Here is a 22,953-nt window from a genome sequence, read left to right as displayed (position 1 = left end):
GGTCCCGCTTCCCCGCGCTGCGCCCAGGCAGAGAGAAGCGAGGAGGCGGAGGGGACCCGTTTGTAGCAGGGGAGCTGCAGCTCGGACAGGAGCCCGTCCAAAGGCCCCGGGCTGGGGCACCAGAGAGCAGGAGCAGCGCCAGCGCCGCGCTCATCCAATCTCCGGGCCCTTTCGGTTGTCCCCGACTCCCCCTTCCAGCCGGGGCAGCCCCGGCCCGGGCTCCGCCTGGAACGCGCGGCTGGGTTGCTCCGTCTCCGCCCCGGTGAAGGTGCAGGGCGATGGGAGGGGGAAGGGGCCAATGTTGGAATCTGCGAATTTAAACTCCCCGCGGGGCCGGCGGGGAGAGGAGGGACGGGAACGGGCGTGATGCGAATGGGCGTGTTCCGCGCTGCTTTCTTCTTCCCCTACAAATGGGGCAGCGCCGCTGCGTCCTGCGCCTTTAAGGGCTCCTCCCTTGAGCAGCGCCACCGGGGTGTGTGTGGGGAGGGGGTACATCCCCTGCGGCAGCCTTTTCAGTGCTCCGGGGAGATGGCTCGGGCTCGAGCAGCCGCTCACACGTCCAGTGCGGAGCCGAAACTCCGAGCGAGGCGGGAAGTTTGCTCTTAAAAGCTGGCGCCCCCGCGGAGAGCCAGAGGCGCGGAGACAGGGGCGCACGGGGAGGCGCGGAGACGGAAGCGCACGGCGAGTGGCGCACGGCGAGGCGCGGAGACGGGGGCGCACGGCGAGGGGCGCACGAAGCTCCCCATGTGAGATGGCTCCTTGGCCCCAGATCAACGCCACCTCCTGGGAGGACGCAGCCGCCAACTGCACGGGTGCCGCCAGCCTGAGCCGGCAGTGGGCCATCGGGGCCGCCCTGAGCCTCACGGTGCTGGTGACCGCGGCCGGCAACCTGCTGGTGATCCTCGCCATCGCCAAGACACCGCGCCTGCAGACCATGACCAACGTGTTCGTCACCTCGCTGGCCAGCGCTGACCTCATCATGGGCTTGCTGGTGGTGCCGCCAGGGGCCACCATCGTGCTGAGCGGCCGCTGGCCCTACGGCACCCTGGTGTGTGAGCTGTGGACCTCGCTGGACGTGCTGTGCGTCACAGCCAGCATCGAGACCCTGTGTGCCATTGCCGTGGACAGGTACCTGGCCATTACTTCGCCACTGCAGTACCAGATGCTGGTGACCAAGGGCAGGGCGCGGGCTGTGGTGTGCCTGGTCTGGGCCATCTCTGCCTTCATCTCCTTCCTGCCCATCATGAACCACTGGTGGCGGGACGGGGCCGATGAGGATGCGCTGAACTGCTACCAGAACCCGAGCTGTTGTGATTTCGTCACCAACATGCCCTACGCCATCGTCTCCTCCATCATCTCTTTCTACGTGCCACTGCTGGTCATGATCTTCGTCTACGCCCGTGTCTTCGCCGTGGCCACCCGGCAGATCCGGCTCGTCGAGCGGGACAAGGTCCGCTTCCTCCAGGAGCCCCCCAGCCCCAGCAGCAAGGGCCCTAGGGGCACTCGCTGGAGGAGACCCTCCCGGCTGCTGGTCATAAAGGAACACAAGGCGCTTAAGACCCTGGGCATCATCATGGGCACCTTCACCCTCTGCTGGCTGCCCTTCTTCGTGGCCAACATTGTCAAGGTCTTCTACAGGTCCCTCATCCCCGGCCAGGTCTTCCTCTTCCTCAACTGGCTGGGCTACGTCAACTCGGCCTTCAACCCCATCATCTACTGCCGCAGCCCCGACTTCAGGAGCGCCTTCAAGAGGCTACTGTGCTGCCCCCGGTGCGCGGACCGCAGGCTGCATGCCGTCTCCAGGGACCTCAGCCGGTGCCCGTGCGCCTTCACTTCTCAGGGATCCTCCCCGGGAGACAGCAAGCCCGTGGTACTGGGGCAGCCCCCCGGGCAGGAAGAGGATGGGGGAACCAGCAGCAGCAGCAGCCGCTCCAGCAGCAGGAGTGGGGAAAACATCCTCTCCTACCTCCATAGCAATGGGAACGGCCATGCCCAGCGCCCCCTGTGGGAGATGCAGCTGCAGGGCACCCAGACCACTCTGTGTCTACAGATGGAAGAGTAGGTATCAGTGGCCACAGCTACGGGGAGGGGGTTTGAGCTGGCTGGGGGCGAGCCCCTGGGTTTGCATGGGGTCAGTGGAAAGTATTGGGAGCTGGTGCTTGGAGAAGCTAGAACCGGCTCCATTCGTGGAAGAGGTTAAGCCGGGGATGGTCAAGGGATAGCCAAGGTCCAGAGAACATTTGAAAAACACGATAATGAGTCAATGAAAAGATTTGGGGGTTTGTTCAAAACCAGCCAGTGGTCCCAGCTTTGGCCCTGGCTGTAAAGCACAATTGCAGAGTCCACCCTTCCCTCCAGGCTCAGTGTCACCGGTTGATTTAAAGCAGGCCGAGATTTCCATTCCGCACAGGGATGCCTGGCCTGAGCTAATCCCACGCAAGCTGTCCAGGAGACTGTTTATCCATCCCTGGAAAAAAGGTGTTTTCTGCCAGCACCAGATGAGCCTGGGCCAGAAGCTGGCGCCGTTACAGTGACCTCGCGCTTTGGAAATGAGACTCCTTGGGAAAAAACCATCCCTATCCAGTTAGGCACTTCCAAATTGAGTTTGTTATGGGAAATCCCTGACAGTATCCAGTGTCAGGATGGGAAGGAGGGCCAGTGCTGTAAAGGTTTTAAAGGCAGATGGTACCTAGTGGGCTTCTCAAAAGCACCTGTCTTTGCAAACCTGGCAGTTAATCTAGAATTCCCTGCCTCCCGTTTGATTTGCCTAGTCATTGTTTTTCAGTCCGATGCAACCTAATTGTTTCCAGATTTCTGGTGCCCCCGTCCTAGCTTAAAATGAGAGCTTCTTGAGAGGTTTATCAGCTAAATATAACGCCAGCAATAAACAGAAAAATATGATTTGTTTGTTTTCCAAGAAGCTTTACTAAAATTAAAATTTTACTAAATAAAATCAGCTGTGTAAACACGTACACGTCGGGATTGCCCTTCATAAAGAACAGAAGACTTCGGAGTTTGGCCCCTTTTAGCCAATCAGAACATCCAGTAACTTCCTGCCAAGACCAGGAATGTTAGTTGTATTTTTGCTCCGTTCTGGAGCTGAAATAAGTTTTTCGTGTCTCTCTAGTGCGATGCTCGTGTTTCTCACGTGTTCTCTGGGGAGGCACTTCCAACCCCAGGCTGAATCCTGAAGACCTCAGTCAGTCCATACACATGGGGTGCGTCTAGACTACAGGGTTTTGTCGACAAAAGTGGACTTTTGTCGACAAAACTATACCTGCATCTACACGACATAATGTCAACAGAACTCGGCAGTTTTGTCGACGGTGGTCAACCTCATTCTACGAGGAATAACGCCTTTTGTCGACAGAAGGCGTTATTGCATCTACGCTGTCCTTTGCGTCCACACTCTCATGTCGACCAAGCGGCTCACTTTGTCGACAAAAGCTTGTAGTCTAGACATAGCCTTGGAGATCTCCCATTACAGCCGACTGGATTCAGTCAGGACTAAATACATCAAAATCGACCTGTTTCTATCTGCTAACATAACCCTGTCACCACAGTGTTTAAACTCCATTCCCAGGCTAGATATCCATTTCTGATCTGTGACCCAATACGCCAGACGCTTTGAAAACATAAGTTCATAGGGACAGTTGCCAATTCATAATTATTTTTGTTATTTATGATTATGAATCAGACTGTTTATTTTCAGGACAAACCATGAAGTCTCGACTGAGGCCTAGAGCTGGTTAGTGGGTTTCTGTGGGATTTTCTGGGAATTTTTTACTGGGTTTGCAACAGTTTGAAATTTCTTCAAAATATTTCAATTGTGAAATGTTTTCAAGCAGCTCTCAGGACAGTCACCCTGCCCGGCCACATGCACATGGCACTTTTCAGTGAATTTGTTAATTGGAAAGAAAGACGGGGAGGGTTGTTGGTCACAGACAGAACTTTCGGGGACGTGCTTTTCCTTGACGTAGGTTACTCTGGCTAGTCCTTAGCGAGGCAGAGTTCCAGTCAGCTGTAACGGGAGATCTCCCTGCGTATGGGATGTCTCAGGGCTTCGGGTGTCGGTCTTGTGTTGACAGTGCAGCACCAGAGAACACAGCACTTTGGGCCACACCTGAGAAGTCCAAGGCCCCTGCTGGCAGGCTTTGCCGTGTGACTCAGACAACACGAGGGCAGAGTGAGTGGAGAGATGAGTGAAGCGATACCGCAGAAGCAGTGGGTTTTAAGGCGGGATTGATCCATGACATGGTCCCTGGGTAATTTCTCATGGAAGCGGTCAGTTTCGTGCATGGCACGCGTGAGTAGTGCACAGAGACTAGCTGGGAGGACGTAGCAGGTGAGAGCAAGCTGAAGATCTGGAGTGTCTGTTCCGCAGCGCAAATCCACCCAAATGAAGCCGAGTTGCTCTGCGAAACACGCCGCCCCAGGTGTAATTTCTCAGGGGATTCAAGGTGAAATCTTGCGGCCATTGAACTCAGGGGCAAAACCCCCACTGACCTCAGGATTCAAACCAGGCTCTTTGGCCTCTTTAAGTCTCGCTTGTTTGTCTGGCTGTTCCCTTCATGTGGCCGTTATGAAGACAGGCAAGGAAGCGAGAGGAATTACCTGCCAAAGAGCCCATGATTAATTTAGTGTCTTGCTTTTCAAAGATTTACCTGCACTGAAGCTCCTTGAGCAGCTTGAAAGGGAAGGAAGAAGAGAAGGAAGTAAGTCTGGATCTCTAATCGCTTGGAAAATGCTGTGATATTCCTTAGGGTTTGTGGGGTCCTGTTGCTGTACTATTACACTGGCGCCCTGTGCCCGATGCAGCCCGGGGCGGGGGATGGTTTTTAGGGCTGTGATTCCATCACCGGCAGCCCCGCGCTAGGGAACTAGCTTTAAAGCAGAATTGAAACGCGGGTCCTGTCGACTCGCACAGTCAATTCAGACACGGGCAGGAGGGACCTGGGATTGGCAAAGGGCTGTTCAGCGGCTTCACTCCCACTGGAACGGCTCCTTCCCAGGCTCCATGTCTGCTCGCGGCTCTGCCAGGCGGTGCCACTTGCACGTGAACTAGCCCCTCTCCGGAGGAAGCAGAGCCCCAGAGCAGGGATGGGAAGAGGCGGGAGGGTGGACACTAGGACCCAGCGGTGCCCCACATAGCTGAGTATTCTGCACATGGGTAAGGACGGCCCTAGATAGTCCCGCTACTATAGGTTGTAATTCCCTTCACCGGGGCTTCCTGGCATCTGTGGCCTGGCATGTTCCTGGGTCCCAGAGCCCAGGGCGAGGGAGGTCTGGTGGTGGGGCAGGAGTGCCGTAAGAGGCACTGGCCACTCAGCCGGGAGCACAGTGTGGGGGTGCTAAGGGGGGAGGCCAGAGAGCAGGGCAGGGAGTGTTGGCCCAACGGGAGCTCCCTGGCCCCAGCATCTGGGGGGCTGTAGCCTGGCTACGGCTGTGGACCCCCGGAACCAGCCAGCGAGCCCCGGCCCTGTCCCTCCATCCTGGCCACAGCGCTCCAGGCCCGGTTGCAGAGCCAGGTGGCTGCAGAGCTCTGGCCATGGTGCTCTGGCCCTGGCAGTAGCAGGGCTGGGGAGAGCCCCAGGGGACTGAGGCAGCAGCGGGGGCAGGCGGGAGCCTGAGCCCGGTGGCAGCAGGACCATGAGGGGAGGGAGCTTCCTTGGTCTGGCAAATCCCCTCGTTCGGGACCAGTCAGGTCCCCAGGGTGCTGGACCAGCAAGGTCCAACCTGTAGCAGCATCACGTTTTCAGAAGAGCTCAGGGTGCTGAGCACCCACGGTTGGCATCTGCAGGCCGGCTGAGAGGAGGGGCCAAGGGGTCAGTCACCCCGGGGCCTCAGGCTTCAAAGGTGTCTGGGACTCCTGGCCCCCACTGCTACTGAGGCAGAGAGTGGGCCCTTTAAATCACCGCCGGAGTCCTGTACATTCCATGAGTCTCTGAGGACTGGGAGCCTTGGCCCCGCCCCTTCCCCAAGTCCCCGCCCCTTCTGGGAGCATGGAGCTCCTCCGCACCTTGCCAAGGGGCCCGCACAGGCTGTCGGCTCCCCTGGGTGTCAGGTTTCCAACCGAGCTCAGCACCAGCCAGACCCCCAGTGCGCCCAGCTCGTCTTGCAAACCTGGTCACGAATTTCAGCGTTGTGCATGGAATTTTGCATCTTTCCGCGTGATTTAGACAAGGACGCCAGAGCCCTGAATTCCCTTTTGAAGTTGTTTTTCCCAGCGAGGTAGCATTCAAATCCATGGCCACCGCTTTACATTTCCATGGGGAATTATCACATCATTACCTAGTAATGCTCCGTAGATAAAGATCATAGAGCAAATACATAGGGATAGCAACGGCCCAGATCCTCAAAAGTATTGAGCTTCCTGTCTTTGCTGACGTTAGGAGCCTTAAAGCCGTCGCGGCGCTGAGCCAAAATGCTTTGACACCCCGTGGGAGGGAAGCTCTGTAGAAATGTTTATTTCTGTAAATCGGTTTGGATGAAAGGAGCACCAGCGATGGGGGGAATGTCTGGAATTCACCGTTGGGTTTGGAAAATGTCAAAAAATTCCAATGTGCCTTTCTCCAAACTGCCCAAGGATGCAAAATGGGGTTTCAGAACAGACTTCCCCATAAGAACGCTGGGACCTCTGCTCGGAGTCAGAACTAGGAAAACCCATCAAATCCAGGTGTTTCAGAACCTCAGAGGGGAGCTGTGATAGTGCGTAACTTTACAAACTACCAGCAGGCCGGTGGCGCCCTAGAGATGAACCAAAATATAGACGATATCATGAGCTTTCCACTTCCTCAGGACGCTCATGATACTACGTATAGCTTTGCTAGTCTCTAAGGTGCCACAGGACTACTCGTTATTTCAGAACATTGACGATCATTCAGTCCAAATGGCACATAATAGTTGAAGGCAAAGATGGCTACTTATTTGGTCATTATTGGTGCCTTTAGCTCTAAGGAGAACCACCCCAAACCTTTGCCCAAAATGTCACCTGGAGGAGACTCTTTTCTGAGACTTTTCTGAGAAATTCTCTTCTCGTATTTGGTTTTTTTGTTTGTACTGGCCCCTGGGTCTCCTGGGCTGAAAGCAGAGACAGCGAAATGTCACCAGAATATACAGAGGTATCTTGGCCCATCCAAAATTGGGAAGTCCCAGGAAGCTTTTGGGAGAAGACAGCTCCCATGAGATTCCTACGTTAGAAGAGCAGACACCAAGGGTATGCCTAGACTACATGGCGCCGTCGACAGAGCCATGTAGATGAGTTTACTAGACATAGGGAAATGAAGCGGCAATTTAAATAATCGCTGCTTCATTTACATAAAATGGCCATGGTGCTGTGCCGATCAGCTGTTTGGCGGCACAGCGCGGTAGTCTGGACGTGCCGCGGTCGACAAGGGAAGCCCCTGTAGACTGCTACGTTATGCCTTGTCGACCGCGGTGCATCCAGACTGCCCCGCTGTGCCGCCAAACAGCTGATCGGCACAGCGCGGCGGCCATTTTATGTAAATGAAGCGGTGATTATTTAAATCGCCGCTTCATTTTCCTATGTCTAGTAAACTCATCTACATGGCTCCTTCGACAGAGCCATGTAGACTAGACATACCCTAGGATACCAACCTGTGTGGGGTTTGCTTGTCCTGTCTTAGCTGCAAGTCACCTAGGCTCACTGGAAGCGCAGGATCTCGGTGTGTCAGGACAGCCCTGCATGCTCCCAAGTATGGTCTGGATCCTGATCCAACAAAGCGCTGAAGCACATGAGTAACTTTAAGCACATGAGTAACTTTAAGCACACACGTAGTCCCTTTGATTGCTCTGTTACTTTATATATCACTAACACGCTTGAGTTACTATAGTGTACATGCTTCTGTTCCACAGGATGCATTTCTTTAAACTTCAATGGGACTTAAGCGTGGGCTTAAAGTTAAGCATGTGCTTAAGAGCTTTGGGTATGGCTACACTACCCACCCTGGCTCAAACTAGGGTGGCTAATGTAGTCATTCAAACTTGTAAATGAAGCCCGGGATTTAAATATCCTGGGCTTCATTTGCATGTTCCCGGGCGCCACCATTGTTAAATGCCCGGTAGCTCAAACTACCTGCCCGCGGCTACACGTGGCACAGGCTAGATAGTTCGAATTAACACTCTTAATTTGAACTTCCTAGCCCGTGCTGTGTGTAGCTGCGGGCAGGTAGTTCGAGCTACCGGGCATTTAAAAATGGTGGCGCCCGGGAACATGCAAATGAAGCTCGGGATATTTAAATTTTTCTTGCAAACTACAGTTAATTCTTTCTCTTTCTTTCTTCCAGGGATGTGTCAAAGCCCCTCTCCTGGGCCGTTGCTCTCGGTTTGTGTGTCGGCTCCTACCCCCCCCAAAGATGAAGACGCGCAGCCCCCTAGTCTTTTTACTTTTGAGGTTCACTCAGGTATTTTGAACGTCCGTCCCTTCATTTCCTGCCTGCTTTCCAGGCTTGGACACTGCATAGAGGAAATTGGACCTGAAAGACACGTGTGACATAGGGGAGGCGTCTTTGGAACCGGTCTTCCCTGTACACATGGCAAACGGGCAGGAAAGAGGTGGTCTCCCGCTGTCGTTAGTTATTTCCAGCAAGAGCCCCTGACAGACGTTGGACTGATTCCCAGGTGCCGGCGGCTGCGCCTAGAGAGGTTACTGTGACTTCGCCATCTCTTGTGATGGCTGGCTAGAGTCAGGGCTAGAAGGAGCCCCCGCGCCTGGAGATGGGACGTTGGACTCAAGACGAGAGACCTCCCTCCCCGAGGCTAGGCAGCTGAATTTGAGTACTGCTCGGGACACGGGTTACATGAGGAACTGACCGAGCTCCCGGGGACCAGCGTGTGTAATCAGCCTCCAGAGAGGCTCCAAGGGAAGGAGACGCTTCCTGTATCGACAGCAAGAGAATTCCTACCTCAGAAGCAGCGAGTCGGAATGCAGCTGGAGTCTGAATCTGGGAGCCAGACCTGGATTCCCTTCGAAAGGGGCCCTGGCAGGGCGGGGGCTTCAGCAGACCCCTTTGTGCTGCCGTTCGTGGCTGTGCCCGGTGGCTGCGCCGTGCTCCCGAAGCAGAAGACACGGGCGCACGGGGCTGCCCAAGCAGGCCCAGGACGTTGGCTGCGTGAGCGTGTGTTTGTCTGGCCGTGTTACGTTTCTCCATCGGATGCGACCGAACCGACTTCATTCGCCTTTCCTGGCGCTGACGCTGCGTGCGTAGAACACGGCCGGGGCCCAGGCGTCTCACGAACCAGAGACCAGCCCCATATCTTCCCTGCCAGTCTGGGCAGAGACAGCTGGGGCTGGGCCAACACAGAGGCAGGGCCGCCCCGTGGCACACGCAAAATACGCAGCAGTGTCGGGCACCCGAAAACTTGTGACACCCCGTGTTTGGGTGCCCCTATGCAGCCGCATGGGCTTGTGTGCCTTTGGATGGTCCCAGCACCTCCTCTGCCTGGTCCCTCTCTGGCCCCTTCCCCCTTCTCTCCTGCCCATGGTAGCCCAGCCGGGTTCTCCTTGCCCTCCCCCTGCCCCCCAGATGTGCCCTTCTGCCAGCAGCCGGCCACTAACTGAGGGCTCCCTTCTGCCAGCCTTGGGGTGGAGAGGGGCTGCGGCAGCACGTCGGGTTCCCCTCGATCCTGCACCCCGTCGGCAGCAAGATGAGACTCCGCCAACCAGTAGAATAGAGGGGAGTTTATTGCTCCCCCAGGACAGCACAGACGGGATGTGGTTCCAGGAGTCAGGGCCAGGATGCCTCAGACCCCTTGGATTAGGGGGTCCATTGTCATCACTAGATCGTCAGCCCCCAGCTAAGGCTGCTTCATGTTCCCAGCCAGCAACTGCCCCTTCCCCCGAAACCTCCCTTCCTTTGTTCCCTGCCTGCCCTCAACCGGTCGGACAGGTTGGGTCTTTGCCTAGTGACTTAAGGCAGCCGTCCTGCTGGGCAGAGCTACAGGTACCAGCCAGTAGGGAAGTCCGAGGCTCCTGGCAGAAGCCACGGGGCCCCATACGTTGTAAGGGCAGCCCTGCACAGAGGGCATGTCCACATTGCAGTGACAAACCCGCAGCTGGCCTGGGCTTGTGGGCCTTGGGCTCAGGGCTGTTTAATTGGGATGCAGAGATCCCGTCCCCGTGCGGAGCCCTGGTTCTAAGACTCTGCAAGGTGGAGCCCAGACCTGAGCCCGAATGAAACCGCCCCACAACGAAACCACCCAGGAGCTGGCGGGAGCTGGCCCGGCCAGCCGCGCGTTTGTAACTGCAGCGCAGACCCACCTGCAAAGGCCCGGAGCTGCAGAGGGAGCCTGCAGTAACACCGTCAACAGCGCCACACACAGGAGAGAAAACCACAGGAGGGGACATGGGGAGTGTGACGTAGTGGGGGGTACTTTGCTGGTGGCTGGGCAGTGGGTTGGGAGTGACCTCCACTGGCTGCTGGCTGCAGCACGGCCCAGCAGGGCAGGGGATGAGTCATTATGCAAGGGGGCTTCCAACCTGTCTGACCAGTGATCTCCCAGGGAGCGGAACAATGGGAAGAAGGGGAGTGGAGCCCTGGCTGGGGGCAGGGCTGGAAGTGAGTTAGGTTTCTGGCTGGTATCATGGAGGAGACAGCCCAGGGAAAGGGGCTGGAATGTAGGGGCCCAGTCTCCCCCATCTCAAGGGGGGCTGAGGCGACCTAGGCCTGCCCTGGAACCAGATTACATCTGTGCTGTGCTGTATCCTGGAGAAGCAATAAACTCCCTCTAGTCTGGGCTGGTGGAGTCTGTCCGTGCCACTACGGGGGTGCAGGAGATGGGAAACCCCAACGCGCTGTCACAGGGAGTCACTGAATATTTACCTCCCCCGCTCCTCAAAGGCCCCTAACTCCCATGAATTTCAGTGGCACTGAGCACCCAAACACAGGCGCAGTAAATCAGACCTGCCGTAGACGGTTCAAACCCACCAGCCTCTTGCAACAAGCAGCGCTGCAGGGCGGAGGTTCAGAATGCCCAAACTTCCTAGCTCAGGGGTTCCCAAACTTTTCAGCATCACGCCCCCTTTTTGATTTTTGAGAGACCCTCATGCCCTGCCCCCTAATAGCAGCAAAACTTGTTGGGCAAAAAAAAAGGAACTGACCGGGTGAATAGCAGTGAAACTTAGGGGGGGAGATGGACGGGGAGGTGGGGTCGCCTCGTGCCCCCCTTGGAATTTCTGCACACCCCCCAGTTTGGGAACCCATGTCCTAGAACATCACCGGTGCACCAAGCCGAAGGGGGCACTTGGAATTCTCTGCGGGTTGCTACACGGAGGCCCTGTGAGCAGGATAAGGCTCTTTTGTCTGCCTGGGCACAAAGGTCCCTTGGCACATTTCGGGAGAGTCCGAGATTGGCCAGGCTCCCCCCCGTCGGTGCAGTGGGATATCGCCCTCCGCTCCGGAGGCAGCTGCACTGTGTTGGGTTCGCCCAACGTGCTGGGCTGCTCCGGATGAAAGGTGTTATTCTAGCTAGGACCCACTCAGCCATGGAGATATAAACCTGGACAGGGGACAACCATCCAGCGAATCTCTGGTTGGGCCTTGGAAATAACCCCGCGGAAAGGTGGTAACCCCCGTATGTTCTGTGCACGCAGGGCCGGATCCTGCAGCACCGGGAGCGAGCACCCTGCAGGGCTGAGCCGCAGGGTGCCACCCATTGCTTTTGCTTTCTGAGGTGGGTCCTGTGAGCTCTAGGTCTCAGATCCGCAAAGGGATTTAGTCAACTAAAGTCTACTGAAGCCCAGGGGAGTTAGGAGCCTCCGTAGCTTTGTGGCCCACGGAGGCGCTCAGCATTTGCAATTCCCTGTCATCGGAGCGAGAGCTGCAGGTGCTTAACACCTCTGAAAGCCAGGGCCCCAAGGCCTGTTCCAGTCTAGTGTCAGGCCCACGCCCCGAACTGTGACTGCTGGTCTCCGCGAATAGCTGTACCAACGGTACCCCCGAATGGAGATCGAGTAGATCCGCCGAGTTACCAGCACCAGCGTTCCGGCCTGGCTGGCCCCGCACGGCCCTCAGACGCAACCAGGGAGCAGCAGAGACCAAAAGATAAAGCGCAAAGGCAGCCCAGTGCCGTGCACGCGCCTACAACAGGCCGGGAAGCAGCCCTTTTCTCCTGTCCCGCAACGTGGCGCCGCTACAGCCACACAGCGCCGGCAGGTCTGGCGCTCCCTGAAGCAGCCGCGGGGTTTGCCCTTGGGGTCTGAGTCTCCTTTTGGCCACAGCATCCTGCTGTAATCTTAGAAAGGGGGCCTGAGAGTGGCGCATTTCCTCTCCCTGCCAGAGCGGTGAGAAGTGACTGAACCCTTGGACTCTTTGCTGTAGACCGGTGCAAGTAGCATCATGTACAACGGTGCCCTGCATGCATGCTGATGTGCAGATACCCTGCTTGCTGGTCAGAGCTTTCTGAGATGGTTTTGGTTGTAAATATGACGGGGACTGTCTTTTTTTCCGCCATGTGAAATAAGCCTTCCAAAATTCCCAATAGTCACTTGTAAATAAATATATAGATCCACCTGACCCCAGGAGGGCACTGAAGTGTTTCTTTTAAATGGGGAGACCCGTCTGCGGCTCTGCTGGGGGCGAGCTTTGGTGCAGTCTATGCTTGGGGCCAAAGTAGCTGCCCTGGCTAGACTCCCCTGCAGAAACCCTAGTTCTGTCTCCGCTGGGGGCTTTGCTGATGCCAGAAGTGGGGTTCCACAGGGATGCTGAGTGGGGCGTTCAGAGATTTTCCAAGGCACAAAGGGCAGTTTGGCTCCCAGTTCTCAGGGCTGGTTTACACTGGGAATTTCCTAACTGCATGGCTCACGGGTGAAGGAGGGAAGTGGAGTACCTGCCAGGGATGGGAACCCCATGGCTCCGAGCCCCAAGACTCGGGGCTCCCCCTCCAGCATCAGGGAGCCTGCACTGGCACGTCAGCCCCAGCCCCCCCAGGACTGGCGTGCGAGCACCATCTCCCTGCTGCTGGGGGGGAGCCATGAGCCTTGCAGGCCGGAGTCAGGCAAGCTGGGACCGGGGCTGGATCCGACCGCTCTGCCCGGTAGGGAGGAAGTGACTCCTCTTCTCCTCCCTCCCCCAGATGCAAAGCGCTGCCTGGAGGCTTTTCCCCACTGCTCTGATTGGCTGCAATCGGAGTGGCGGGGAACACGGAGCCATGCGCATCCCTGGGGAGCTGTGCCAGGTGAGCACTGCCCTTGCCCAGACCCCACACCCCCCCTCTGCTCCTGCTCCCCCCTCCTCGCCAGACCCCACACCCATTCCCCGGCAGCCCCTCCCACACACTGAACCCCTCATTTTTGGCCCCATTCCAAGGCCTAGCGAGTCCCTCGAGGGGACGTTTTTCAGAACAGGTGAGATGCTCAGGGACGGGGGAGGGTTACTTGGTCCTGCCTCCATGCCCGGAGTTGAACTAGGTGGCTTCTTGGGGTTCCAGCCCTTTGTTTTTATGGGTCTATCCAGTACGTAGTGCGGGAAGCTGAACGGTTTCTCCTCTCAGGGTAGCACTACAGTAATTCCCAGAGCCATCTACTGGCACAAGGGAAAACACCATCCCCCCGACCGTGGGAGAACCAGTTTGGCAGATCTGCCACCAGGCCAGGGTTCTGTTAATGTGGATAATGAGGGGTTTGTAACATTGTCGCTCTCTCTTTGATTTGTGATCGTTTGCCAGACACATTGGCCAGCACCCGGCAAGGACAAAGCTGCTGCACATTGAGTTCAACTTCATTTTTGTTTGCAAGTTCAAACATTCAGCCTCACCTGTCCCCCGCAGACAATTGGATGAATCTGCAGAGTTCCTGGGGGAGGAGGGGTACTGAGACTGTTACTGACTCATTTAGAAACAGTGGCTAATCATTTAGCCTAAAGCTTAAAAAAAACCTGATCATGAACTTCAGAAAGTAAGAAACCTGGCGGGTTCTTTAAGGGCCGACTCCTCAGCCCATGTCACTCCAGACACCACAGGGGTGATGGCACCTGCCGAGTTTCTGAACCTCCAACAACAGCCACAATCTAACTTCTCAGCAAGGCTCAAACCAGCCCCAGTGGGTTCTGCCGTCAGGCCGGGAGGCTCGTCACAGACACTGGTGAAATCAAACACCCTGCAGTGTGCGTCACTTCATCGCATTATTTACTAGACTAGAGACATGCTAGAAGCTGCTGTTGTTGGGACCGGTCCCAAGCCCAAGGAGGTCAGTGGAAAGTTGCCCAGTGACTTCAGTGGGTTTTGTATCAGGCCCCTGCCAACATTCATGCAGATGTTTAACTTTATGTAGTCTGAGCACTTCCCTGGGATGACTTGGCATGTGGGCGAGTATTTGCGAGAGCCAGGCCTCCATCTCTAATCAAAGTACATCTGCTATGAATGGCCAGAGAGGGGTTTTTAAAACATCTCCAATTTCAATTACTTCATCGCCACTCTGCCGGGACCACACCCTGCTGCCCTGGAGCAAGGCATGCAGGTGAGCTAGGGATGGTTAATTTCACCCACAGACAGGTGTGTGTCTTTCATCTGCATTTCCTGTTGCTCTTCTGCTTGGGTCGCTCCCCAGCTCACCGGCCCTTCACCGGTTATCAGTCTGGGCTCACAGATTAGGAAGGGGGCTCTGCTCGGCTCATTTGGTTTGTGAGCACACTGATGGAACAAGCATTTTACAGACTGCAGGTTTGGAGGGGGCTTTCACTACTAATTCTGACTTTGGGTGGGGGCGGAGATCCATATGCTTGTAGGTTTATGAGCGTCTCAGATTGTCCTGGATTAACCCTTCCTTTGGTAGTTGAACTCCCAGCTGCTTCCACTCACAAGGGGAGGGGGTGAGACCAGTTTGAGCAACCTAATGCTGCTAGGGAGGGTGCAAAAGGCAGCGCGTGTGCTGCGCAGGACTCGAGAGGCTGCGGGAAGGCTGGCAAACTCTGGGCACTTCAAATGAGGCTGCGGTAGGAGGGGACCCTCACCTGTCCTGTTCAGTCTGTTGCCTTTAGCCCTGAAGAGACTAATGTCCACTCTGGCCTGCGAAGGGGAGGGGCTGTTCTCTGCGGGGCCCTTACTTTGCAGAGCTCCCGACTTCATCCAGGTTTGGGAAATCATCACGGGAGCTTTACTAGCCCAGGCAGAGTCAGCTACGACCTGACCTGACCGGGGTGCCTGGGAAGGGCTAGAGGGAGGGGGTTTGACTCTTCCCCCCCCCCCCCCCCCCCCGCCACACCTAAAATGGCAAGACTAGAGTCCTGCTTATTGCAGGAGAATAAGCAAATTCCTCTTTAAAAAATGTCTATTAACTCCCCCCCCCCCCCCCCCCCCGTGCTGCTCCTCACTGGCTCTGCGACTTCCGTGCAGGACCGTCGACTCCAAGCGGCTCAGCCCTTTCTCTTGGTGCTCCCCACCCCCCGATCCATTTTGCTCTCCCCGTGGCGTCATTCCCCAGGGTCCGTTCGCTGTCCGGGTGGAGGCCGTTCTGGGGCACAATGAGCTCCCCTCGATTGCTGTCTAGGACCGGCTCGGAGGAAGAGAAACCCGTTGCCGTCTTGTGGGGTAAGCCTGCGCCTGCGGAGGGGAGAGCGGGGTGACCTGGTGTCCATCTGTGTGGCTGGTATCCCCCAGCAGGAGGGGGAGGGGTGATGGGAGCAGGTGGGGTCAGCCGTGAAGGGGTGGCTGAAACATCACCCAGGATGGTATAAAACTCTGGGTGCACCTGGATGTTTCCCACCTCAACGGCCGTGGGTGACGTCCCCATCCTAGAGCGGATCGGCCCTTCCCTCTTCTGAGGTGGGCTGCCTCCTACCATGCTGCCTGGTGGTCGGAGCGCCTCCCTGCCAGCCTGTAAGGCAAGGGAAGTGATTATTCCCCTTTATTCGGCGCTGGGGAGGTCACATCTGGAGTGTTGCATCCAGCTCTGGGGCCCCACTACAGAAGGGATGTGGACGCATTGGAGAGGGGCCGGTGGAGGGCGACCAGAATGGAGAGGGGGCTGGAGCACTTGATCTACGAGGAAAGGCCGAGGGATTTGGGCTTATTTAGTCAGCGGAAGAGAAGAGTAAGGGGGGATTTGAGAGCAGCCTGCAGCTCCCTGAAGGGGGGTTCCAAAGAGGCTGGAGAGAGGCTGTTCTCAGTGGGGGCAGGTGACAGAACAAGGAGCAATGGGCTCAAGTTGCAGTGGGGGAGGTCTAGGTTGGAGATTAGGAAAAACTATTCCCCTAGGCAGGTGGGGAAGCGCTGGGCTGGGTTCCCTAGGGAGGGGGTGGAGTCTCCATCCCTAGAGGTGTTTCAGTCCCGGCTTGACCAAGCCCTGGCTGGGCTGATTGAGTCGGGTTGGTCCTGCCTTGGGCCGGGCTGGACCCTTGACTCTTGAGGTCTCTGCCCGCCTGGGATTCTCGGGCTCTAACCTACCCATCTGTGCTGAGGAGTGGGCCAGCCCCGGGGCCAGACGTGAGGGTGGCGGGGCAGTCGTGCGACCCGAACGAGTTCCTGCCTTGGCGTCTCCACACGCTGCTGTGCTGGCTTGTGTCTCCGGCTCTGCGCTCTATGAACCTGCTTCGTGGCTCCCTGCGCTCGACCGGCCTCCTGGGGATTCGTGCTGAGCCTGCCTCGCGCTGCCGCACGGAGCTTTGGCAGGCGGCGCCCTCGCTTCCCAGGGTCCCTGCTGCTAATTTCGTTCCCGCGCCTCAAAGCCGGCGGGGAGCTCGGCTTGTTTGCTTTGGCTGGGCCTGAATGGAGGGAGGAACCCAAAGCCCGGGAGGCACTGAATGGTGTCGTCAGTAAGCCCTTGCCTGGAATGTCCACGGAGGAGCAGAGAGCTGTGAGGACGGCAGCTGCTGGGGAGGAGGACAGGAACCACGGCTGAGTAGCTCCAGTGCCCCGGCTTGCACTCTGCAAGGGGGCGGGGGGAGGCCGGTCTGTAAGAGCCTATAACGCCGCCGAGCTAGGGGCCAGCTTCCCGCCAGGCGACACGTCCGCTGAGCAGCGGTGGCCCAGCCAGACCAGGGTTGGGGGCAGGGTGATCGGGCGGGTGACTGCCCAGTGTTCCGCAAGAGATCGGACAGGAGGGTCTCGCTGCTGCTTTCTGGCCTTGTAGTTTCTGCCAACAGGAAACGCCCGGCTGTGCCTCGGGCCTGTGGTGCGTGTGTGTAACCCGCCCACCTTCTGGGTGTGGCGCGCTGTCCCTGCTCGCGGTCCCAAGACCATTTCAAGAGAACAATGAGTCCTGCTGGCTTCTCGCTCCTGCACTAAGCTCCAGAGGTCCCCGGTTCAGTTCCTGCCCGCGTCCCTTCTGGGCCTGGAGGGGTTCCTTGGTTCTACAACTTCCCTTGGCAGCTGCATTTTTTTTTTCCCTTGTGTCCTGAGGGGTTTGCGTAGGGCCGTACGGCCTCCTGCAGATCCCGCTGTGTCGTTCCCGTAGGCTGTGAGCTGAGCACTAGCAATCGGAGGTGTGTGGTGATGGAAGACGATGACTTCTTGGAACACCTGGTCTTGCTGAAAACGGTAACTGGCTGGCGGACTTGCCTGCCCACCGGCTCGCACCGGTTTCCTTACCTGGGTGTAAACCCCGGAGTGGATGCTCCCGTTTCAGTCCAAGGGGCTTAGTTTGGTTTAACATGAGCCAGTTGCCGGCCGAAAGGTCGGAGAGGCCGGCTGGCAGTGGGGGCTGGCATTGGCCCTGGGGCACACCGAGGGGAGCAGCTTCCTGAGGGGGCCTTCTGCTCTGTCCTTGCAGATCTGCCTCAGCGCGGAGGCCAAGGATGAACCGCACGTGGTGGCTGTAGCTTCGAAAAACACCTGCGGTGACAACAGGCCGGTCCCCATCGCTTCCCTGAGACTCTCTGTCCTGCCCATGGTAACTCTGCGGGGAGCCCTGCTGTGTAACGCCGGGAGACGCTCTGCCCAGCAAGCAGCTAAGCTGGGGGAGCTAGCGCAGAGCGTGCTGGTGTACGCTGCGTGGCGTGTCCCGCCTCAGGCGAATCCTGCAACCTCGGTGTAGAGACTGGGAGTCAGTGGGGTGCGGTGGTGAGGCTAGGAGCTAGGCGCATCTGCGCTCTGCTGGCGATTCTCTGTAGCCACGGTCAAGTCACTTAGCCCACGTTTGGGATGGAGCCTCCTGTGGGACCCACCACCTGAGCAAGCTTTCTCCATGTGCAAAGCAAAGATGCGCTTGTCCCCCAGTGTTGTCATGGAGGTGAATCTGTGTCGTTCTGCACGGTGTAAGGGGAGCAAACTCAGCCTGTTATGCGGGTTGGACTAGCGGATGACAGATCATCTCTTTGAGCCTCGGGATCTAAATGCACCCAGAGAGTAGAAAGAGAGATGCCCAGAGACCGCTTAAAAGTGAAAGCGCATCGCCGTAAACGGGACACAACCTGATCGCGACTAGAACCAGCTGTTACTTCCCCACGACTTGGTGGTAGCACTCGCCCAGATGTAATAGTCTTAGGCAGCTTTCAGAAAATATCCAAGCGAGCAGAGTTGCTCTCTGCCACCCGCCTCCCCTGCTTTGCTTTCCCGGCTGGTGCTGAAATCCAGTGAATTGTAGCCGTCTGGGCTGTAGCTGTAAATTGCTAGAAATCTCCCCAGCTCATGACAGGAGAGAGGAGCGAGAGGTTTTACTGTCAGACCCAGGGCCTGAAGCAGATGTTTGGCGCCAAGCCCAAAGGTCACAGAAGGGCTCTGTCGTCTTTGCAGTTAGACGCTTCTGTGCACTAAGTCGCTGGTTGTTTAAGACCCACCTGCTGCCAACAGCCGTCTCCGGGCCGGGGTCCTTGTGCCCACGGCTAGCTGGGAGAGGCGCTGGCGTTCCGGGAACTCAACAGCTCCCCCGGCTCAGAGAAAGCAGGGGCCTGAAGTCCCTTGTCTCCCTGCCCCCCGTCCCGGAGCTGCCAGTGAGGAGTCCAATGAGTGCAGCGTCTGTCTGCCAGTGAAGACCCACGTTAACCCCTCTGGCCCAGCAGTATCTGCAGGTGCCATCCCCGGGCTGTGTGTGTTAGTGACTTGGCCGTGGCTTTAGCCGCCTGCTTGTGCGCTGTGTGACTGGGGGTGGAGCTGCCCCCAGGCTGTGCCCTCGGCCACACCTGTGCCTCCCCCTGGGTGCCCTGCAGCTGGGGTGTCACTGAGGGCAGAGGTTGGCTGGCGCCCCTGCAGGCTCTTCAGTGAGCAGAGGAGTCCTTGTGAAGCCCCCATGCCCTGGAACGCCCCCTCCCCCCCAGCTGGCTTTCCTGCATTGCTCTCCAGCCACCGTCCTCCTCCTCCATAGCTCAGTGATTTTTTTTTTTTTTCTTGTAAATGTTTGTTTCAGATCAGTCTGGATGGCTTCGAATTCGTCCCTCCTGTTGCCTTTGAATTGAAGTCTGGGACTGGGCCGGTTTATCTCAATGGACAGCACCTCATCTGTGAGTAGAACTGGCCCCCTGGTACCTGTAATGCACTGGACCGACAGCACTGCCGAAATGGGGGGAGGGGTCTCCTGGGGGAGGGGCACTCTCCTTATTTGGTCCCCCTTATATCCCTTTTGCCCAAGGAGGGAATTTCTTCTGCTCAGTTCATATTTCTCTCCCTTTGAGTAGAAAAATACCAGCTCCAAAATGGATTTCAGCATCAGGTTGCCTGGCCATATCCTGCCAGGACCAACCACAGTCCAGGCGTCCAGGAAAAACAAACCCATTCACAGATTGTTACCTTGAGCACTGGGCCATTAACATTCCAGAGCATCAGTCCTGGCCCTCGGGAGCACATTGGAATTAAAATCAGATCCACACTTCATGTTTCTAACCTCACCTGCAAGAATGATACAAGCACAAAAATAGAATATGCGGATTCGACAGATTACAGCTTTTACAATGACATGTCCTGTGATGTGCTTTGCATAAAGCACCTTTGAGTTATGAATATGCATAAGCTAATAAAGGGGGCGGGGATGCTTTGGATGCTAGCCTGCACAGCCCCTTAAAGAAGCAATGGCGGTTGGTGGTGGAGGGTTGTGTTGCCTGTAACCTTCAGTTCTGCTGTTTCGCAGTGGAAGACGATGCAGCCTATGAAGCAAGAGGAGGACGTCTGGCAGAGGAATGGTCATTCTCTTCCGCCGCACTGGAAGATTCAGTAACTACATTTGTAACTAGCCGAGTGGTGTGTGGTTTGGTTTGTAGTTGGTGTGAGCAAGAGGGGAGAACACTCACTCTCTCTCCCGGCTTTTCAAAGTTTAACCTGCTCTTTGTTCTCCTTCCAATCAGACACGCTCTGATCAGGAGGACTTGTCTTCGTGCAAAGCAGAGGAGAAGCTGTGACTACCTTGGTGCCATGGGCAGGTAATCCGAACGACACCTCGGCCTGTGGTGTTGGGCCCCGACTTGGCCTCTAGACGGCTAATATCTGGGGTCCCTTTCCTGTTGGGTTGCCTGCTGTTAGGTCTCTGAAACATTCGCTCCAGGCGTTAGTGCTTCAATCAAACCCCCTCTATTCTCTTTGCTGCCTCTCTGCTATGGCCGCAACAGATCCTGAGGCCGGGGGGGGGAGGGGGGGAGGGCTGGTGATTCATAGACATCTGAGGCTGGGGGAGGGCCGGCTGGGTTCCACCAGGTACAGGGTAATTCCTACAGTGTCTCACGCTGTGTCCAGTCCCCTTGGTAACTAGCCCAAAGCGGTGGGCGTCCGGCCCTTCCCTTGGAGTACAATGCCGCTGGGCATAGCGCGGATCTCCTGGGGGGGGGGGGGACACCCGGCATTTCCCTCCAGCATCGTTTCCTAGCCGTGCCCCTGTGCCATCAGCCCTCCCTAGACCGGCCACTGCCATCGCTCTGTTGGAACAGCCCCCCACCATGGCACACGCCGGCTGCTCCACCGGCTTCCCCTGGGTGCCAGCCAGGGTGGGAGACCGTCCGGGGCTGACGCTTCCAAAGCTCCTCCCGGTTCTTCATCCGACTATGAGGCTCCGACGTGGCAGCCGCTGTGGAGAAGAGGCCTTGGGTGCCAAGATCCTCCTGAAAATCGGATCCTTGTATCTGGGCAGGGGCTGGGAGGAGCCGGTGTCACGGGCAGGGAGACCCCTCGGCATGGCAGGAGGCACCCGGGATTGGTCCGAGCAGGCACCGAATCCAATGGGTGCGCTCACTGTGGAGGGGGTGCAGCTGGAGGCCTCGTCTTTCCCTGGCCTTGCCCCCAAGCTAGCTCTGCCTTCATGTGCGGCTTTCCTTGCAGGCCGGGGGATGCTGCCCTGCTCCTTGCTGCAGCCAGCGTGGAAGGAACCTGCAGGACGCTGCGCCTGGAGAACTCCCGCCTGGAAGCCAGGCCGTGCCGCGCGGGGCTGGTTTAACGCGGCTGCTGTAGAACTGCTGCCCCTCCCCTCCAGTGGCCTCTTTCCCTTATTAAACCTCCTTCAGTCCTCAGTGGCTCTGTTCTGGTGCCTGGCCGGCCGGGCTGCTGCTCAGGAGCCCTGGCAGGACGGCACCTTCCCTGCCCCCAGGAGCCAGATGCGGGGCTGTGTGGCTCCGGCGCAGTGAGGCAGGCAGCATCCTTCCTGAGCGGCAGGCAGGTCAGACGGCTCCTCTGCTAGGGTCACAGGGGAGCTGGCTCTGGCGGGAAGGGACTTTGCATGTTGAAAGGACGCCCCCCATACTCTGTGTGATCACCCCTTCTCCTCCCGGGCCCCTCGGCTCCCTGCTTCACCCCTTCTCCTCCCGGGCCCCTCGGCTCCCTGCTTCACCCCTTCTCCTCCCGGGCCCCTCGGCTCCCTGCTTTACGTGTCTCGCTTCCTGGCCACTCCTGCCGCAGCCGCTGTGCCTGAAGCGCACGATCTGCACCTCTGCTGCCTACCGCCTCTCCGCGGGGCCCCGCTCTCTCCAGCCTCTGCTAGCTCCCCATTTCAGGCCAGTCCGAGGGGAGCACAGAGTCTCTCCAGACCCCTTCTCCCCTCAGGAGGGAGGGGGACTTGAAGAGGGGAAGGGAGGGTGTCTCAGCACGGGAGAGTCCCCTCCCCACCAGGTGGTGGGCTGTGCGCAGGCCAGCTGAGGCCCCTGCCTGAGTAACCCAAACCGCCCCTCGGGGCGGTTCCCTGTCTCATGCAGTGGCAGGGAGGCCACTTACTGAGAGAGGGAACGAGTTTGCTCTGTGGCCTGTGAGAGCCAGCTGGTGTGTAGCTCCTGCTGTAGAACGCAAGACCAGCCCGATGGGATCCGACCAAAGGCCCATCTGGGCCAGAGTCCTGTCTGGACAGTGGCCAATACCAAGTGCCCCAGGGTGAAAGAACAGAAACAGGGAATCCTCAAGTGCTTCCTCTCCTGTCAGCCAGAGGCTAGGGATGCCCTTCCTACCCATGCTGGCTATCAGCCAATGCTGGCCTTGTCCTCCATGAATTTATCTAGTTCTTTTTGGAACTTTGTTAAAGTCTTGGTCTTCACAGCATCTTCTGGCACAGAGTTCCACAGGTTAACCACTCGCTACATGAAGAAATACTGCCTTCTGCTTGTTTTCAGCCTGCTGCCTCTTAAGGTAGAGATTCACACTATAAGCTCCAGCAGTCTGTGGTTCAGTTCTGCCTGTGGGTGTTACCCATGAGAAATAGGCAGGCTGTGGCAGCACCGGTGGTACCCCCCTGATCCTGCACCCTGTCTGAGCAAGATGAGACTCCTCCAACCAGTAGTATAGAAAGGGTTTATTGCTCCTCCAGGACACAGCACCGCATAGACATGATGTGGTTTCAGGGGTTAGGACCAGGATGCCTCAGCCCCCTTGGATTAGGGGATCCATTGTCATCACTAGACCCTCAGCTAAGGCTGCTTCATGTTCCCAGCCAGCAACTACCCCTTCCCCTGAAACCTCCCTTCCTTTGTTCCCTGCCTGCCCTCAACCAGTCGTGACTTAAGGCAGCCATCCTGCTGGGTAGTGCTACAGGTACTGGCCAGTAGGGGTCACCCCAGCCCACACATAGCCACCAGTGGAGGCCCAGGGGCTATGGCCTGTCCA

At 57.4% G+C, this 22,953-nt stretch overlaps 2 protein-coding genes across 6 annotated transcripts; both read left to right on the top strand.

The window, feature by feature from the left end:
* The first annotated feature begins 454 nt into the window (after window positions 1–454).
* Window positions 455–13,071, top strand: ADRB3 (adrenoceptor beta 3). Its single transcript, XM_006134045.4, has 3 exons — window positions 455–2,058; window positions 4,659–4,715; window positions 8,307–13,071. Exons 1-2 carry the CDS (start codon window positions 752–754, stop codon window positions 4,681–4,683), a joined length of 1,332 nt encoding a protein of 443 aa, XP_006134107.1. The 5' UTR covers window positions 455–751; the 3' UTR covers window positions 4,684–4,715; window positions 8,307–13,071.
* Window positions 13,072–14,522: 1,451 nt separating this feature from the next.
* On the top strand, window positions 14,523–21,377 carry LOC102460539 (nucleoplasmin-like). Of its 5 annotated transcripts, none has more exons than XM_075910803.1 (8): window positions 14,523–14,676; window positions 15,437–15,543; window positions 17,408–17,490; window positions 17,723–17,842; window positions 19,295–19,388; window positions 20,012–20,121; window positions 20,226–20,300; window positions 21,190–21,377. In XM_075910803.1, the coding sequence occupies exons 2-7, from the start codon at window positions 15,477–15,479 to the stop codon at window positions 20,277–20,279; spliced, it is 528 nt and encodes a 175-aa protein (XP_075766918.1). In that variant the 5' UTR covers window positions 14,523–14,676; window positions 15,437–15,476; the 3' UTR covers window positions 20,280–20,300; window positions 21,190–21,377. The 5 variants fall into 5 exon arrangements, with proteins under 5 accessions (XP_075766918.1, XP_075766916.1, XP_075766917.1 ...); XM_075910801.1 differs by having other exon boundaries at window positions 14,534–14,676; window positions 15,349–15,543; XM_075910802.1 differs by lacking the exon at window positions 14,523–14,676 and adding an exon at window positions 14,824–15,085 and having other exon boundaries at window positions 15,349–15,543.
* The last annotated feature ends 1,576 nt before the right edge of the window (window positions 21,378–22,953 follow it).

This window comes from Pelodiscus sinensis, chromosome 28 (genome assembly GCF_049634645.1).
Source record: "Pelodiscus sinensis isolate JC-2024 chromosome 28, ASM4963464v1, whole genome shotgun sequence".
Lineage (NCBI taxonomy): Eukaryota > Metazoa > Chordata > Testudines > Trionychidae > Pelodiscus > Pelodiscus sinensis.
The sequence above is the reverse complement of the archived record's forward strand: the minus strand, read 5'-3'. Positions and strand labels throughout refer to the sequence as shown.

Bases quoted from the DNA above. Each gene is read 5' to 3' on its own strand.
- ADRB3 (XM_006134045.4), top strand. From the start codon at position 752: ATGGCTCCTTGGCCCCAGATCAACGCCACCTCCTGGGAGGACGCAGCC. The intron at 2,059-4,658 runs GTAGGTATCAGT...TGCTTTTCAAAG, and splicing joins CTGTGTCTACAGATGGAAGA to ATTTACCTGCACTGAAGCTC.
- LOC102460539 (XM_075910803.1), top strand. From the start codon at position 15,477: ATGAGCTCCCCTCGATTGCTGTCTAGGACCGGCTCGGAGGAAGAGAAA. The intron at 17,491-17,722 runs GTAACTGGCTGG...CTGTCCTTGCAG, and splicing joins ACCTGGTCTTGCTGAAAACG to ATCTGCCTCAGCGCGGAGGC. The intron at 19,389-20,011 runs GTGAGTAGAACT...GCTGTTTCGCAG, and splicing joins CAATGGACAGCACCTCATCT to TGGAAGACGATGCAGCCTAT.